The sequence below is a fragment of the Zonotrichia albicollis genome, chromosome 1, assembly GCF_047830755.1.
Source record: "Zonotrichia albicollis isolate bZonAlb1 chromosome 1, bZonAlb1.hap1, whole genome shotgun sequence".
In the NCBI taxonomy this organism is placed as follows: domain Eukaryota; kingdom Metazoa; phylum Chordata; class Aves; order Passeriformes; family Passerellidae; genus Zonotrichia; species Zonotrichia albicollis.
This window is the reverse complement of record NC_133819.1, coordinates 55,923,408-55,942,614: the sequence shown is the minus strand read 5'-3', so window position 1 is coordinate 55,942,614 and position 19,207 is coordinate 55,923,408. Positions and strand designations below refer to the sequence as shown.

The following is a 19,207-nucleotide window of genomic DNA, read 5'->3' as shown; positions in this document are numbered from 1 at the left end:
ACTTTCCTCTTCCTGGACAAAGGCAGGGACCTTCTATTTCTGTTCCTGGTCAGAGTATTCACTATCTGACCTTTGCAATGCCAGATCAGAAGGTCTCTCTTAAGGGCTAAAAGAAACTATTTTAGTTTTTTTACGTCTGGGAGATTGCTGATTGCCTTCTTGTCTCTCTGCAGCAACTACACTGACAGTCTTCTTGGGTGACTTCTTCTGGCTCTTTTCCCTCTCAGTCCATGGACACAAGCTTCTAGCTTAAAGATTCACCATCCCACTTCCTTATGTCCTTCCCCAGTCATGAAGAAAGAACCACAGTTAGCTATCTGGCCTCCACCTGGGGCTTCCCTTCTCTCTGAGTGAGGCAGGACAGAACTGATCTCTTGGGCTGCCCCTAAAAGCTGGGCTGCTGGTTCAGAGGTATGTGAAAGTATGCAGAGTTTCTGCTGCATTTCAGACCAGGAGGATTCCATTTCTACAGCTGATGAATGCATTTGCAGGTAATAATATGATATGAAACTGCTGGAATGTGATGCAGGGGCTCTTTGAACCACCTTCCTCCACACGGCCATTGTGCAAGGGACAACCTCTGGATCTTAAGGAACCTTATCCTTTTTTAGATTTCTATAGATGACTTCCAGCACTGCTAATTCTCTCAGATACTCTATAACTTCAACTGTGGTGGTCCACTTTCCTGGGGAGTTTATTCCCAAGAACTGGATCTCCTGTGAGGTTCTCTTCACTTTGTTTTATGTCAAGACCAGCTTTCAGAGGGATTTGGATTTTTTATTCTTTCCCTTTTCAAAAACTTCTTCTGCTATATTGCCCCACACAATTATATCATTAAGACATTGCAGGAGTTCTGGAGCTCTACCCTGTTCCATAGCAAATAGTGAGGCTTCCATAAATGATCTTTAAAGATCTTCCTTAAATTAATATCTTGTCCTCACACTTGAGAGGAGCTGTCTACAGAGGCTGCAAATTGCTCTTTCTTTTCCAATTCTTCTTTCAACTTCCCAATCTCTAGCAAGGGATCCCAGCTGTTGGATTTCATGTCCTTCTAAATGCTGACTGTTGGCTCCATGATCCCAGCATGGAAGAAATCCACTCATCTGGCTGGTGACTGTAGTCTTTTCACAAGTCTCAAAGTTCTGATGAGGTCAGAATAACTTGGGTTTCCTGTTTGATTTGCCTCACTCCTTTAAATTTCTGTGTTGAAGGACATACTGTTGAAGGACCTGCTTCTTCCATCTGGCCCCTCCTCTCCTATTTCTTCTTCTTCCTCTTCTTCTTCTTCTTCTTCTTCTTCTTCTTCTTCTTCTTCTTCTTCTTCTTCTTCTTCTTCTTCTTCTTCTTCTTCTTCTTCCTCTTCTTCTTCCTCCCTTACTAATCAATGGTATGGGCCTGTTACTCACATTGTCAATTTTTTTTTTCACTTCTGGGGTAATTACTTTAGTTACTGTGGTTTGAGTCCCTGTCTCAGTTATGGTGTCCTGATATGCAGTTTGGGTTCCTGCCACAACTACAGTCCCCCGAGAGTACGGAACTGTGGTTCAGTAGGCACAGGCCAGGCCCCAGTGCAGGGTGAGAAGCTGCTAGTGCTCATTGGTGTAGGCAAGACACTTTTCTATCAGTTGATGAGCCAGCTTGTCAGGGTTGATCACCTGTTCAGGTGTAAAGCCCCAGTAATGGGAGGTGATAATTACCCCAGAAATAGGCCCAAAACTTCCATGCACTCTGCCACCCAGGAACTGAATGCCTCAGGGCAGATTTCATTATCTCCTCACAGAATTTGTTTTCTGTTACATCAGGATGGCACCAGATTACATAAACTCCATAGTTATCCAGCAGTATTAGTTAATATTATTAACAGTATAAAATGGCTTACATAAGGATGAGCAAAGACTGGGGAAGACTTCATTATAAAAGCATTCAAATCAGTCTCGGGCAGGGAGAAGGAGGTACATTACTTCATTATCCACAGAAGATAGCTCCCTCAGCATAACAAGGTCATCAGTGTAAAGGAAAAGCACACATCACTGTTTGTATTAACATGTTCTCAAACTCAAAAAAGAGAGATAAGCAATGCAGCTGACAAACTCCATGTCTCACAAATAAGCTTTCTACTTGATAAATGCTATTTATAAATATGTATATTTATATTTTACTGATTTTGTCTCACAGCACACATTGGATGCCAAAAAGACTGTAGTGGGTTGACCTTAGCCACTTCTGAGAAGCAGGGTTTGAGCACACACTTCTGGACCAGTTGCTTCAAAAGGCAAAAGGGATAATATAACAAATATCCCCCATTCCCTCTCTCTCTCACAGCTTTTATATCTGAGCTGATGTCATATGGTATGGAATATCCCTTTGGTTTATTTGGGTCAGCTGTTTTGGCATAGTTGTGTCCCCTACCAGGATCTTGCTCACTTGAGAGTGCTCACAGCAGCACTGTTCACTCTCATGCCTCCCATCAGTTCCTTGAACAGTGCTGCTCCACAGTAGCAAAAACACTGGTGTGTTACCAGTACCATCTGGCTACCAATGCAAAGCACAGCACTGCGAGGGATGCTAAGGCAAAAAGAACTTTATCTCAGCCAGACCCAATACAGCACAATAAGTAAGTGAAGTGTGGAGTCCTGAAAAGATTCAAATTAACATCAGCAATGTATTACCCATGAAATTGGCATGTTTAGACATGAAGGAGCTTAACAATACAGAGCAGGAACACATATATAATGTGACTGATTTTACTGCTCTGAAAAGGATTTGTTCCCAAACCTGCAAAATGCTGACACAGTTTATGGGAAATAATAAAAAAAATAATAATAAAAAAAGAGCCTCTTATAAGCCTAGCACTGTATATTTCTTGGTGAAGAGGACTTACAGTCTGAGTGACATCTCTAATTGCACAGTAGCTTAATTTATCATCCCTGTATTAATGAAATTGAAGCCCAGACAGGAGAATGCTGCTGCTTCCTTTAAAAATGGCATATTCACAGCCTGCCAATTCAGCATTTTCTCTTTTTTCTCCACCCAGGATCAACATGAGCAATTAAAAGTAATTTTTCACTTGATCAATTAAGTAAATAGGAGGTTTTTTAATGTTCGTAGCAAGGAGTTGTAAGGATCTGATAGTAAAAATAATGCCTCAAAAAGTGCTTTATCATTTTCATTATGATTATCTCTTTGAATACCTGAGTACTATGAGCAGCCCACCTTGATGTCCATAAAAAAGAAGGCAAAAATCTGTGCAAAACTGGGGAGGAGGAAGAGAATGACAGAAACTCTGGCCTTTACCTTCTCACCCCCCCTGTCCCCGCCTCCACTGCTGCCATGCAAGGTTTTTCACAGCTGGAAAAAGAACCTAAGGTCTCCAAAAGCTGAGATGCCATAAAGCATTGGATGCCTCCAGCCTGGGGAAAACAGTGACCTGTGCAATACACACTTGTGGAAACCCTCCTCTGCTCCTGCATCCTCTGATGTGAGCAACAAGAGTGGACCAAAGTCAGCGGCAGGGACCACACACTGCATCTGCTTTTCAGAAGGTAAATGACTGCATTCCATCTAAGCTGCTAACTCTCAATACTGGAAAAGCAGATAAGTAGCAGAGACAAAAAAAAAAAAAAAAAAAAAAAAAAAAAAAAAAAAAAAAAGGGGGCAGGCAAAAACTGCTTTGCCCCCTCAGTGGAAAAGGTAATAAGTGTGGTTGGTAAGCTCTCCTATGCTTGTAAAGTAATCTTAGCTTTTTTCCAACTTTTCTCTACTTCCCCCTTTCTCTCTCTTTGCCTCTTTTACAGTTAATAAAGTGAAAATATCAAAAAGTTTTTGGTACCAACATGTAAATTCTTTTGTGCTTTAGTTATGTTTTGGGGAATATTTGAAAGCTGCTGCCACAGTCCTGTGGGGAAGAAATGACACAGACAGAAAATATATTTGGAAAGACAATCTAATTTTGTGCATATACATATATATATATAGATACAATATATGCAGTATACAGTCTATTTGAGTAAAACATTTTAGGGTATTCTACAAGCAAAATACAGTTCTTAGAAAATTCCTAGAGAAAAATCACATTTCATAAGCAGGAGGCTTTAAAGTGCATTCCTTTTAGCATTGTGTTTAGGCAGTGACCCAGCCCTGCCGCTGGAGTCTCAAATTCCAAAGGTGGTTAAGATCAACATCACAAACATGAAGCAGCATATAAAGGATGAAGGTAACTGAAACATGGTAACATCAGAGTACTTGGGCAGTGAATATGACTAGCAAAATATTATAAAAAGGTGTGAATCTTGAGGCGAGTGCACCTGAAATTGGACTGATGCTCTCTTAAGAGAGTGAAGGGCATTGGTAGCACTGGGAAAATACCTTGGCTTTTTTCATGTGACAATCAGCCTTGATTTTAACATGATTGTAAAGCACTAGTGGTACCTAGTGGTGACAGCTGGTGCAGTTTTAATGTTGAACATTATTACAAACTTGTAGTGTATAATAATGCTAATTAACAGTGAGCAAATTTTTAGAAATAGAAATAATAGAATTGGTAGTTGTCAGGGATACTTCTAACAAGAACGCTTAAAGCAAAGAGTGTTCAGACAGGTTTCTATACAACAAATTTTGCTTCACAAACTTTGACACTCCTCAGAGGAGCCAACAATGGTTTTCTCCATTTTTCCAAGGTCCTGATCCAAACAATGTCAAAGCTACTGAGTTGTTGTCATGGATTAAAAGAGAATTGCAACATATGATCTTAAATTGTTTAAATAACTAGATAACAATGGGGAGAAAAATCAAAATCCATAAATAAATTTAAAAGTGTGATGAAATGGTCAGGATTCATAGTAAAGAAGGATTGTTGCTTCTGCTATTCAATGTGCTTCTCCAGAAGATACGATGTGGAAAAGTTGTGGGTGGAAGAAGAAAGCAAGTAGGGAACAGAAATGAAGAAAAAGTGAAGAAGTAGAAAAGATGAAGAAGCAGCAGCTTACTTAAGTGTAGTTGGCAAATCCACCAATTCAGGGTTGGTTTGTGCAGAAAGATGCATATAGAGAGAGGCAACACTAACTCCAGATGTCCACATGTGTACTTGGGCTAAACATTAATTAGGATTTTTTACAGAAAATTCTACAGAAACTACTGTTCAGTCCTGAAGAAGGTTCAAAAATGAAAGTACAACTTTAAAATCTATTCAGAAAAGCATGGAAGGTAGAACAGAAAGTGTAATTACATTTTTTTAAACATTTCTGGTATACCTGCAACTTGAGCAGTATGCAGGGCTTGTTCTCTCCTTTCAAAAGGAGATTAAAACCAACAAGGATATAGAGAAGAGCAGCAAGAAAAATGAACAGTAGACTAGGTTTCCCTGTGAGGAAAGTAAAAAGAGGACTGCAAAGGGACAGTTGAAGCAGTATCTAAATCACCAGGGCTTGGGAAAAGAGGCTTGAGAAACAATTGTTTCCCTCTTGGGAAAAAATTTGCCACTGTTTCTCAAAGTGCAAAATCTGGGGGTGAGAGGAACTTTTCACAGGGGACATGTTCAACTGTGAAACTCAGGCCCATGGGACACTGTGTACTGAAAGAATGCATGGAGTCAAATCCAACTTAGTGTCATAAAAGACAATCGGTGTTATGTAGCATTCAACAGAATTTGAGCAACGAACAATTTTAATGTTGTGCTATATGTTCCTTTTCTAGTGAGTGAAGACAGAGGACCCTTTGTAATCTAGCCTCCTGCCTGCATCCTCCTGAATACCTATCAGACTGAGAGGAGGACATTTATTCTCAGTACTGTTAGGAAAGAAAAAAATTTCCCACCCAGTCTGAAATAGGAGTAGTTTTAACTGTGGTAGGCAGAAGGTCACATTGAGAACACCATAAGGAAACCAATAATCTAGGAAAGCATTGACTTAATTTGATAGGAGGTAAGTCACATACAATTACTTTGTGTATGTAATTCTTTTAAGGTAACAGACCAATATTTTAGTACTAAGCGAGCATATGCTGCAATAATAAGGCACTGAAGAAATTTCTAACAAAATGTCCATTATATCGTATAGTTAAATCATAGACTTGGTTTTAGTTAAATTGCTGCTGCTGTCAATGCAGTGTAGCCTGTGCAATGATTCCACAATGTCCTCTGTCTGCCATTCCAGAAGAAGGCCTCTTTTACCTCTTCTGCTATTTCCTCTTCCAACTCTGGGGAATATGTTGAATTTTCTTCATTCTTCCCTTATTGTCAAACACCTTACCTCTCACTGGATTTTCCTCCAATTTCTTCTGTAAAGCAGGGAAATACTCTCCTGGGTTGTGAGTAGTCCTCCTGAGGTAATGCAGTTGAGGTTTGATGGCTGGTGGTGACAAAGGAAGAACAATGATGGTTACTGTGCCTAGATTTCACTCACTTGTGGAGAAGAAATGGAATCCTCAGAAGCTGTGTCCATCCCATAGCCTGTCTGTGCAAAAGAGGACTTCTCACCCTAAGAGCCAGGATTCTTTTGGGTTAATGGGCAGTGACAGACAGTTAGGAAAAAGTTCACAGAAAAAAAAAAAAGTTTAAAAATATAAATCTTAAATATAGATGTAAAACTCTAAAATGAAACATAGGCAACTCCAAAATTGAAAGTAGGGCAATTAAGCACTAAGAATACTGAATCTTGAAATCATGCCCTTAATTCTTACATCTCAGCAGACTACATCAACACAGGAAAGAACATTCTCGTGGTTAGAAAACAACAGTTTAGACAGTAGATGAAACTGCCAAAACTAAATGAAAAAGCAACTTTATACTTACATATCTACATATATACAGCAAAACACTGCACTATTTTCAAAATGTTGTTGGTCAAGGTAATTTTAAGGCAAGAAATCTGATTTGAGATAATGTTTCTCAGAATTCTCGAATAGGTGGATTTGAGGCATTTTGTCTGATTTTCCAATAAATTACAGGCCATTGTGAAAGTTGGAAGTGGTCTACATAATAATCTGACCATTCTCAACTTCTTGACTCAGTTTATTTGAACCTACATCTTGCTTTCTTACCTCTTTACATAGATAGACTAAAAAATTAACCATGACCATGATCAAAATATTTTAATCTTATGCTTATTTATTATCTGCAAAATAACCAATTGAATAATTAGTATGACAAGGATTTAAAAATAAATTTTCATTGCTCTTAGCAGGAATCCTGAGAAGCAAAAAATATTCCACTGTGGGAGATAGCTAACATCACTGATTCAAATGCTACAGCAGTCACACTCCATCTTGCTAAACTCCTCAGGAGATTAATCATACCCTAAAATGTCTTGGGGAACAAAAAGTTATGGATTTTCTAAACTTTAGAAATGTGTGTTCAGATTTCTGCATAGTCACAATCCTTCCTGTTCTCAACTAGATTCATTTCACATTCATTAAAATTCAATAGGTTGGTTGTGATTCTCAGGACCTTTGTGCATGGAGTGATGCAAGTATTTTTTCTTTTGTTTTTCTTTTTCCCTTTTAATTTAGGGAAAATAATTATTTTTTAAGATCATGTCTATCATCAAGGCAATGAAAGCAGAGAAAACATATTTAGTAGCACTATATTGGTAGTGCCAGTGTGCACAAGAACAGTTACACATATAACATCATGCAGATGGTGTGCCAGACACGAACTCAGCAAGGAGGCTGAGTGCATGAGCTGCTCTGCTTGCTCTGACCGGTGGGATGTGCAACCCACCATTTTATAGTTGAAACCTCAGATTTGGCTAGGATAGCACGCACATAGTATTTCCTCTTAACCCTTCTTTCATACAACTCTTTCTTTGCTTCTTGGACAGATGCCAGTGGATATAAACACCTGGGCCTATGTCTACATTACACCTTGATTTGCACACCAGATGAAAGAAAAAAATGTCAGAGCTGATGCTTAGTAGACAACTGCACATAAAAAACCAAACTAGTCTGCTAATAAAAATCATCTTTCTCCCTTTTGCAGCCTTTTTCAAGAAAGGAGGTTTTCTGCTGTAATTATCAGAACGATCTACAGGACAGAGGAGCAGGAGTACCAAGCCTATGTTTCATTAGAGTGATTAAAGAAATGGTCTAAACTTAGAGAGACCCAGTCTCCCAGGAGTGTTAAGAAAATCTGTGGTTTTACAAAATTCACTTTCATCCAGTGAGACACCTCAACAAAATTTCAAAGATAGCTAGTTCTTGGTCAGTTACTATGACAACTAGAGAGGTCTCCTCAGTGGAACCAGGAGCAGAAGCGGTAAGATTTGGGATGCAGAGATGTCACCAGTGTTCCAAGTGCTTTGCAGCACCCACTGCTCCCAGGCATGGGAAGAATTCTTTCCCCAACAAGGGCCTGTGGCCCCTGAGATAGCTCCAGTCTGAGGGAGAATAGGGTTTGGACATCTCCTGAGAGGTTTGACCAACCTGTGGTGTGAAGTGGAAGTGGATTTTTCTCTCAGGGAAATAGGCATTGTGTTAACACTTGTGAGCAAGGGCTGTGAAATGGTTTCAAAAAATAATGATAAATAAACCCAAAAATAAAATCCTGATTCCAGTTGTAGCCTTTGTGTTGTGTGTCCTTGAAAGCATTTTTGGTGCTGAAAAACCCATGGCATTTCAGGCAAATGAAATTGTTTTTCACCATTTAAGTCGTGGTGTGCAGGGAATAGAAATAGAAATAAATTGTAATAGTAATTAGAAATAGGAATAGAAATAGATTCAGAAATAGAACAGAGCATGTTACTCCTAGAATTCTCTATGACAAGCTAAGATCCAGGTCTGAGGGCTTCATCCTGGAGAACCGCTCTCTGCAGTGCAGGTCCCAGGCCCCCCCAGGAGACAGGGACAGAGCACACAGATTGAAAGTCCCCGTCTGAGCTGGGATCAGCCCTGGATCCTTGGGGGAAGATGGTGGGGGTATTGGGTAAGGCTGGTCTGATACACTGAGAACTATGTGCACTAAGTACACTATGTGCACTTCCATCTCCAAGCCCCAGAAATGAAAATATGGTCACTCAGTGATTGCAAATGATAACAACCTGGGTGCACCAATAACCCTGCTGTGCTTTCTCACCACACTTAGTTCAGGCTCCTTGAAGAAATGTTTAGTTCAACCACTTTGTACTCAAAAAAGGAGTCATTCTAAGAAGCAGAAGATGTGTCCATGTCCTCTGGGCTCCCTATGGTGCTGTGACATGCTGTTGAGTTGCTAGTTGACTCTGGTTTGACCAGTGGTCAAGTCAAGGTAGGAACACTGTCAGGGCTCTCTCCTGTATGTGGCTACCTCACCTCATAAAACTTGATCAGCTGCGTGACCTCTTGGGTGATTCTTCCTCTCTCATACTTAAAATTGACACAGGTACAGATTCAAAACACAGCAGTGAGGCAGACTGGCCTGCTGGCAAAGAGATGAATGAGATCATACACACACATGCCTTTTTTGGTCACCCTCACTCCTTTAGAAGTGATAGTAAACAAAATGTGATAAAGCTTCCCCTTTTAATTCAAGATGCTGGGTGCAATTTGCACAAAAACCAGGAAGACAATAACATTTACTCGATTAGAGTATTGTGTGTGTGTATTAACACCAAGACTGTTTCCTAACTACATGTTAGTGGTCGCTTCCAGCAAAACCAGCCCTCCCAAAACAAGATCTATATAGAACATAGAAAAACCACACAATAATGGCTGTAAACAAAATGTCATCAGCACTGGACTATATGCATGGAAAACATTGTACTATTATCTACTCCCCTGCACATACTGTAAATAACTGCACAGAAAGGGCAGATTTTCATGCCACACCTGAGCAAGTTGATTGCTGTATAAGCCACAGTAACAAGGCATGGGTAGGAAGTTACCAATGTTTAAATAGCTAAGTCAGAAAAACCTCCACTCTGTCCCTAATCCAATTGGTGCCAAAACACACACTGAGATAGTAGGTCTCTAACAAAGAGAGATAAAACACTGGCTAGTCATTTGTGGAAGTGTCAGACAGAAGGCACCTTTCTATAATTTAAGGAGACATGATCACAGTGAGCATTGCTATTGGAAGCAAGGCATGCCTGGCAAAAAATCCAATGTGTTTTTTCAATGAAGGAACACTATTAGGTTGATTGCTCCCCTCCTTTGAAGGTGGATCCTCCCTACTGCTATTTTTCTAATCAAAACAGTGAACAGATCCCTACGTAGGGAGATACGTTTACAGGGGATTCAATGTTATCATTCTCAAATTCTCAAACAAATGAAGAAACTGGCCACACAATAAGAATTTGAGCAAGGTCATTTAGCAAGCCATAATGAAGGGACTGTACTTGGTAGTGGTGAGAGATTGGAAAGACTGATGTCTTGAGACATTTTGGGGTGCGTGTATGTGAGGAAAGGGGCAGGTCGACCCTTGCCCTGGCAAGGCAATGCACTAACCCTGTACACCCTACCCCCCTGGAGCCTGTATTCCAGTCTGGCAGAACCTGTCAATCCCTGGAGGTGTTAGCATTCAAAAACACATAATCACAAGGGCAATTATATGTAGGTGCTTTTATTGAAGAGCTCTGGGTGTCAGGGGTACAAACCCAAATCTGACTCTGACATGCATTCAGGATGAACATGTTTTTATATTCTATCGTTATATAACTTTCATGTAATTATTAAACTTTATTGCGCTATTGTATACATAGATTTCAGCCAAGCATGGCTCCTCCTGGCTCCCCCTTTAAATTTCTAACATCGTTTCTCATGATTCTTCTTATGATTATGCAATAATTATATTTAATTACTAAACAATCATCACATCTAACAATTATATCATTTATCATACTGCTTACGCAGGTGCAATGATCTGGCAAAACACAAAGCCTAACACTTTCAGAATCTATCTTTAACATTTTCTAAGGCCCCACTATCACAGGCAATGCTTCTCACCCACCTCTGGAGCCCCTAATCAAACTCTTGAGTGGCCAAATGACCTGAAGTCCCACCTGAGGGGATGGGCCCAGGAAGACCAAGGGGTATTTAAGGCCGAACATGAGGAAATCATGTCTTCATCCTACCACCTCTCGGAATTTCTATCTAAACACAACTGGAATTCAGAATTTGGTAGCTATGTGTGTGCTTTTCTAAATGTTTTCTATTTTCTCTCTTTCTTCTTCTAATTCTCTTTTCTTGGATTTTTTGAGTAACTTAAAATAGAATGGGCTTAGAATTTCCTAAGCTGAAGGGCCAAGTTCATCCATTAAGAAGTGTTTTATGCTGATTGAATGTTGTACTAAACCTTTTGCCAAATTCCTCTGATTTTCTGAAGTTGTCAGTAAAGTCTTTTTTGTTATTTTGACCTCTTGAGAATATCTTGTCCATATTTCTCCTGATCATATAACTCAGAGTACATGAACAGCCCTGAGCCCTGTTCAAAACCTCATGGAGCAAGTTGTTTGGGGACTTACAGCTTTATGCCAACACCTTCTCTTCTGCCTGCTTATTTATACCCCGACTTGCTTATTATAATGGTGGTCAGGAGGCTCAGAAGTACCACATATAAGGGATGTGCAATTTGCTGTTTGCAGGTTCTCATTAATGGATCAATGGGTTAAAAGTGGGGTAGAGTTTGAGAAATTAATGAAAAGTCCTATGTAAGCATTCTTATTAAAAATAAACAAAAAACCAATGCAAATATGCCAACAGGTATAAAAATTAGTCAGTTTTAATATTAGATCTGTTTATATTACATGAGACTTATAGGTGTAGAGAGACATTAATGTTTTCATTCATTCCTTAAAACAATGTTTTTCTTCAAAAAGCAAGACCTCTCCAAGATCTCTCCAAAGAGCAAGACCTCTAAATGCCACCTGCAAGAAAATCCTGAGTGATCAAAAGTAGTAGCCACTCTAGAAGGTTGCTATGCCAAAGTGGGCAGCTTTACCTTTACCCTATTTGCAAAAGTTATCAGCAGTGGGTGGATAGAGGGAATCAAGCTGCTTTTGGTGTTGCAGAATGCTGAGACTAACCTGACTCAACAATCCCAAGGTTAAACATTCCAACTATTTCCAGACAGAAACTGGCACCAGTGAGGACAGACAAAGTTCCCAATAAAGGAATGGTGGATAAACTAACGGGTTATAGTACTAATAGCATGTCTAAAGCAGCTGAGCTAAAGTCTGCTGAGCTGCTGTGCGCTGTTCTTGGTGAGATGCTCTCTCAGATTGTGATTTCAGTCAAGAGAAAAGTTGAAAGGTGAGAATTACCTTGGGGTCCTTAAATAAGCTAGTTGAATTCTCTACATCAGTTTCCCTATCTTTAGAAATTACATTGGTAATGACACTAACCTCTGCCAGGGGGCAAGTGGTAAGAAATAACAGCTGTCCAAGCAACATTCTCACTATGCGTAAAAACAGCTTGATTATTACTAGGACTCTCTGGGCACCAGATGCTGAAAAGTAAACAGCGAGAACCATGCCTGCATCAAATGTAAAAAGTGAAAAAAAAAATAACCATTCTACAACTTGAATTCAAATGCAGGGGAGATCTCATTGTTTATATTTGGAAATAGGGTGAACATACACAAACTCAGTTACAGAAAAACTGGAAATGTTGAAAAATCTTTTAGAGACCACTAGCCTCTTCATTCAAATCAAGAACTAACAATAAATGCATATTTTTAAAAATTATTTTCAGAACAATTGAGAATATTTGCCATTACTTGGTGTCATTCATTTTGGTTTTCCATTTTTTTCCTTGTGAGTCTTCACAAGCCAAATATCTTTTTTCATTATTCTACCCACTCAGTCCCAGGAGCAAACTTGCACTGAGTTTTGTTTTCAGCCTGCATTTTAACTTGTTTTCTATTTCCTGAATATAAAATATAGCATTACAACCTGCCTTTTTTTTTCCTTGAAAAATGTTAGACAACAGGAGTCTTTTGTTCATCTTAATTCAGTTCAGGAAAGACATCTCTATTATCAGTTTAGCTTATATAAACATACTCTAAAGTATATTATCAATCTCATACATGGAATTCACTGCAAAACGACAGCTGAGAAAAGGTCATTTTATAAGATCCTTGAATTTGGTTAATTTTGCCTTATTATTCCTACCAAGAGGTTTAATGTTTCTTAACTTTATTTAAAACATGGCACTGTCAGGTTAACCATAGGAGCAGTGAAATCTGCTGTCACAAATAAGCCACAGTGCCTACCTGAAGGTAGACGGTGCGCTAGGTCAAGAATATGAACTGTATCATTGAAACGAAGAAAGATGTTCTGTCATTTTTAAAACTCATGGTGGTGTAATCAGCTCCTACCACAACACAAGAAGGTGGCCCCACCCTGATGGCCTTTACACAGAATATCCTGTATGTAGTGAGTGTATATGTTTTTTGTTGTTTAGTCTTTGTACCTAGATGCTACCATGGGACTAGAAGAACTTTGCAGGCAATGTCCTTTGATTTCAGTGCAACTGAAAGAGTCATCAGGACCTAAGTATTATTTTGCACTAAGCATATTTGAAAATGCAATTACTTTTGTCTCTCAAGTAAGAATAGGGAGGAGAAAAGGGCAGTGAAATATTACTGTGAGAATCTGGGCCTGTAGAAAACCGGAAGACTTGGTAAAAGCCTAAGAAGAACACAAAGAACAACAGTAAGGATTTTTAAAGATTGCATATAAAATTGTATAAAAATATCACCCAAGCAAGAAGAAAAGCAAAATGCTTACTCTGTCATTCTACTGCTAGATTTTATACTAGAAAACCCCAATGGCCATAAGTAATTTGGTCTGATAGGTGCACTCCTACAACCAGCAGCAAAGACAATGGAATTGTATATTTTCCTCCTGCCACTGGATAACATCTAAACTCAGGATGTTATAATACATATGTGCTTGGAAGACAGAACCAAAATAATACAAAATGCCAAGAGTGTGCTATGAAACATGTGAGTGTGTGCAGTCTTGCGCTTAAGTATAAGGGTAAATAAATTTGCTAAAACTGAGTTTCAGGTCCTCAGCCAGCGTGCTTGTCAGTTTTATTCTACGTGGTGGTGAAGTCTGCAGAGCAGGGTGAGATGATGCCTCAAAACAAGCCTGCATCCCAGTCCTGCTTGGGTACAGATCAGAATCCTCTCTGCTTACTAGGGATCAAAAGAGACATTTCAGTGACAGGAAAGCAGTTCTCATCAAGTGGACATGCACAGAGAGCATTTAATTTAAACAGAAAACAATGACCTTGGCAGTGGTCACTCGTGCTGCTTCTGTGCTGACCTTGCTTTTACATGGTAGTCAGACAGGAAAAGGGATATCTGGGATCACAGAACTTATCTACCCGTGAGAGCAGGAGAAGTGTCATATTAGGAAGCACGGACACTAATCTGAGACTGAAAAGACCTGCTCATGTTGTGGCTGACATAAATGAGAAAATCCTCTGTACTTACTTCAGAGGAAGATGAATTATGAAAAGTGAAAGGACAAAGATTTTTTTCCACCTTTCTATCTGGCCAGCACTGATGTCAGGTCCATGGAGTAATTTGCAAGTAGTCAGTGCCACAGGGATCCTTCTCTTCCTCAGCCAGCATGTTTCTGCTTTTGAGTGATAGTGTTCTGAAACCATGCCAGTAAAGCTCTGAGATCACCTCTGGTTCAATACATGAAAGCAAAGTATCCTACTGTTTTTAATTATTAAATGAAGTGATAAATTTAAAAAAATGTAAAAGAAAAGGGCTGGATAATGCTCTCATTTTCTGAGTATAAATGGCTACTACTACTACTATACTTGTCAGGTTCCATCTTTACTAATTTGAATAGGTCATTGTACTTTTCAATTAAAAGACAGATTTGGGAGCCCTTGTAGAAATTGCAAGTATTAACAGAAAATTCAGGTAGCATTTACCTTTAGCTAGGTGCACTTTTGGACCTTCTGATTACAAAGCAGCATAGCACTATCAGCTATCTAATTTGAAATATATTTGCTTCCAGACTGAGCTTGTAAGACTTTGTATGTAGACATGCAAATATTTTCATACTCAAAGGATAATTTGCAAAAAACACCACTGTATACCATTCTTCTCTAGCATAACCAACCACATTTTGGAAAGCTTCTGTCCAACTACAAAATTTATGCTTGAAAAAAGAAACACCTAGAAAAAGGTATTAGTCTCCTTAATCCACACATCAGGAAGCAGGTCCCCAAATGTCAGATTCATTCTGATGCTAAACATCCTAGAGTGGAAATAGGAATGTGTTTACTCTAGCCTGAGCTATACAAAAGGCTGCAGCTAGCTTCTGTCTGCTTTGATTAATCTGAAATGTTTTAAATCAATCTAAAATTGAATTTTTTTTAAATTTACTTCATATTTTATTACCAAGGAAAAATAAAACGGTTGGTTTCCCTTACATATACTTTCTCTCAAACATGGAAAACATTAGTGACATCCCTAATGTGTTGCTCTTTGAGACATTTAAATAATTAGCAGGATACAATGAAATACTAAGAGGCTGGTGAGACACTAGAGCAGGTTGCCTAGAGAGGCAGTAGATGCCCCATTCCTGGAAGCATTCAAGATTAGGTTGGATGAGTCTGAGCCACTTGACTTAATGGAAGATGTCCCTGCACATTGCAGGAGGGTTTGGAATAGATGGCTTTTATATAGCCTCTGTGTCCCTTTCAACCAAAATTATTCTAATACTAGAATTCTCTGAAAACACACTGACACTTCTTTTTCTATAGTGTGTTCAGGAATCCAAGCACTATGTCACCACGAGTCCAAGGTCTGCTAGTTCCCCGAATACAAGCCCCACATAAAGAGCAAAACCCTGATATTTGCATCCTCTCTGTTTTAGGAAGGGAGAGTGCCTGGATTCTCCCTCTCAAACTATATATCAGTTTCTGGGAAGCAGAAGACATGTGGCGCTCTTTCAGTCATGCAGAGCTTTCTGAGAGCACCAGCAGTCTCTGTGCAGAGGTGGAAGATTGTAATTTTCATCACACAGTCTCCTAGCCTGGTCTGCCCTCTGCAAAAAGCACTCTGTCTCCTTTGTGCCTACAGATGGGTTCTCCCATATAATTTTGTAAAATTTCAGCATGAGGCAAATGGTATGGACCCAATATTTGAAGAATTTTCGGCTTATTCATTGCTTTGTCGTCTTACTGAGGATGGGAAAGAAAGGCATCTGAAAACATAATTTCTATACACCTAGGAAAGTTAGGTAAAGATGCAAAACCAGAAATCATTTCTCACACTATAAACATAGGCCATTAGCTGATGAACACCTAATTCTTTTCCAGTTTTTGATTGATTCCTTTGGAATAAAATAAGAGAAAAGCATTTATGTATCTTTGCTAATTATTTTTTATTATTATTTTACACATTTTCACAGTGGCTGATCTCTAGCTTAACTAGAAGGTGTCGAAAAATACCCAGACATATGTTATGTATGCATATATGATCCTGACGCACCAGCACAAGGGTACAGAGTGTTTCAGGAAGGCGAGGGGGAAAAGTAAGGAGGCAACCCCACAATAGATGCTTTCACCTAGCCCAGTCTCTTTGTAGGGTTTTGATTTCTAGATTTCACTTTCACTTTATATATTTTCCCAGCTAATAGATTTCACTTCTTTCTTAAAACAACAAAAATAATCTAAAAAATGCAAATAATCCACTGTAGCTTACACAAATAAGTTAAAAGAAGGAGACTGTTAGGCCTGTCTGTGTAATAAAAAGCATTCTGCTGTACACTTGTGTGCTGGTGTATATCTCTTCTTCAATGGCAAGTCTGATTTGCAGCCCCTAAGAAATATTAAATCTACCACTTCCTTTAATAGCTCCTGTCAATAGTGAATAAACCTAATAATCAAGGAAAAATGTTTTCCAGTCTGATTTCACACCTTTGTGCCAGTGCATGATAAACAAGGCCTGAGCAACTATGAAAAGAAAGAAAGAAAGAAAGAAAGAAAGAAAGAAAGAAAGAAAGAAAGAAAGAAAGAAAGAAAGAAAGAAAGAAAGAAAGAATATATCAGAAAGAGATGAAGAAAACTATATAGTTTTTTTAAAAAATGTTATTTTTCTAATGTGCCTGATCTAAGGCACCTTTAGCCACTGTAACAGGTAAGAGTAACAAAAAGTACTTACTAAATCATTTTGCACCTCTGATCAAACACTCTGTTAGGGTATATTTTCTCTGACTCCACAGAGAAGTCTAGCTAAGCACAGACTGTCAGCACTATGGTATTTAGTTGAGCATCATTGTAATTTGATCAATGTGCCTTCAAAGAACCTGCTCAGGGCTGGAATTAATATTCTACTACTTTCATTGGGGTTGAATGCTGATGGAGGAGGAAAAAGAGGAGTCAAAGAAATGCTAAGAGATGACAGCCTGCCACAACATGGAATGAGCTCAGTGTAGGTGGTGGAGCCACTGTCCTCCCAGCCCTTCCCTTTCCTCAAGAATTTACACCAGAGCTACTATTGAACAACAAACTCACAAATGGGAACACTATGTCCCCTTCTGTTTCATTTAAATAAACTGGTTCAGTGAAGCCAATTGAGAGTTCCAAAAACTTCAGGAATTATTTTTGTACTTCTTTCTGAAAACACGTGATTGAAGTGCAACCTTTTCACAGCATGAACATAATGTAAATCTCTGGCTTTGAAAAAATTCAAACTGAAGTAGAAAAAAACCCCTTAAAGTATCTCTAGCCCAACTAATGAAAATCCCAAATACTAAACACTCTTAAGTATGAATATGTTCACTTTTAAATGGATTTAGTCTAAGCTTACTACTGTAATTTTTCCTAGTATCACAGGATGCTCCTCCCTATATATGCATAGTTTAAGAAGAAACAGAGACCCAAATTTTGATTGCTAAGTTCTGGGCTTTTGAACATGAAAAGGAAATACTAAAATTTACCTTCCTAAGCTAATAGTTTGCATGTACATTCTACATAGAAAAGCTCCATGAAAGGAGTATGATTCCTTAAAAAATACATATATGAGTAATATAGAGCAAGATCTCATCCTGAACAGCAAGCTGTTCAGCAAAAATCATTGTATGTATTGTATATGTATATTGTATGTATATGCTTGTCTTGACTTCCACACAAACAGGCAAAATTGCTGCCAATTAACTGGATTCCAATTAAGATACCAAGCCAGAAACACAAACATGCTTGATGTTCCTCATACATTCTTATTTTGATTTTTTTCTGTCCATCCTTATCCAACAATGCTTTTCCTTTTCATTGGACTGTCCACTCAGTCAGTGATGGAAGTTTAAACTGAGATATTGAAATGAAAGTAAGAACTGACCCATGTGATTCCCTGATGCTCCTCTTCTCCTAGATCTTCAGGTCAGACAAACAGCTACTACTAGTGGGCCATGAAAAAATGGGGGAAACAGATAGTTTTCTGCAATATCCAGTTATACAGGCACATCACACAATACAGTAATACATGTGCTCAGAGTCTGACAAACAAAATTTGCCTCAAGAGAATTTTGCTTTCATTGGTTATTCTTTTCCTAACTTCAAAAAAAGAACAAAATCAAGGGTTGAGGGAGTCTGCTGTTTAGAAAGAAAAACATTTTTCTGTCATTGTATTACATGCAAAAGATACCAAATCCCAAGAAATAGTCAAATGGCTCTACAAATTCACTGTTCTTATTAATAAAATCTTCTATGGGCATAAAACTGATGTCAAATTCTGTCTCGTAGCAATTGGAAAAGGCTTTCAGTGAAAAGAAAAAGAAAAAATTATTATCAGGGATTTTTTGAGTTTTTTTTCTTTTATATTCTTTTGCATCATCCTAGTGTTGGCTTGACCAGCTGAGGCATAGCAAAGGGCAAAAACAGCTTTTGAAGAATACTTTTTTCTATTTGCTTGACCTGTCCAGTAAAATGGAATGATTTACAATGAAATCACAATTTGACCTTTTAACAAGAATCCTTCCAGAAAAACAAACAATAAAAAACATACATACATGAATAAACAAATAAAATTAACAAAAAAAACAAGGCCCCCACCCTTGAACCAGACTCATTAGCTGTGAAGTAGCCAGTGAGAGGAGGAGTGTTTTGAAAGCTGTTTAATGCCTTTCCCAGAATCTGGTCTTTGCAGGAGTAGAACAGGAATGAAGGTCAGATAAAATGATGAAAGAGATTTGCAGTGGCTTTTTAAATATATTTTTACTCTTCCGTATCTGGAAAAAGAAAAGAAAAAAAAAAGAAAAATAAATAGAAA

General features: G+C 38.6%; 1 protein-coding gene across 5 annotated transcripts in view; it reads right to left on the bottom strand.

Annotated features, from left to right (window-relative positions):
• Window positions 1-4,014: 4,014 nt before the first annotated feature.
• PDE1C (phosphodiesterase 1C) overlaps window positions 4,015-19,207 on the bottom strand; it is a 259,982-nt gene continuing 244,789 nt past the window's right edge. For 4 of the 5 annotated variants that reach the window (XM_074541818.1, XM_026793438.2, XM_074541812.1 and 1 more), the window contains one exon: window positions 4,015-6,344. In XM_074541818.1, coding sequence (XP_074397919.1) covers window positions 6,175-6,344 — 170 coding nt within the window. In that variant the 3' untranslated portion in view covers window positions 4,015-6,174. Of the gene's footprint in view, window positions 6,345-10,544; window positions 19,167-19,207 lie in introns of those variants that run through there. The other variant, XM_074541825.1, reaches the window with a different exon arrangement.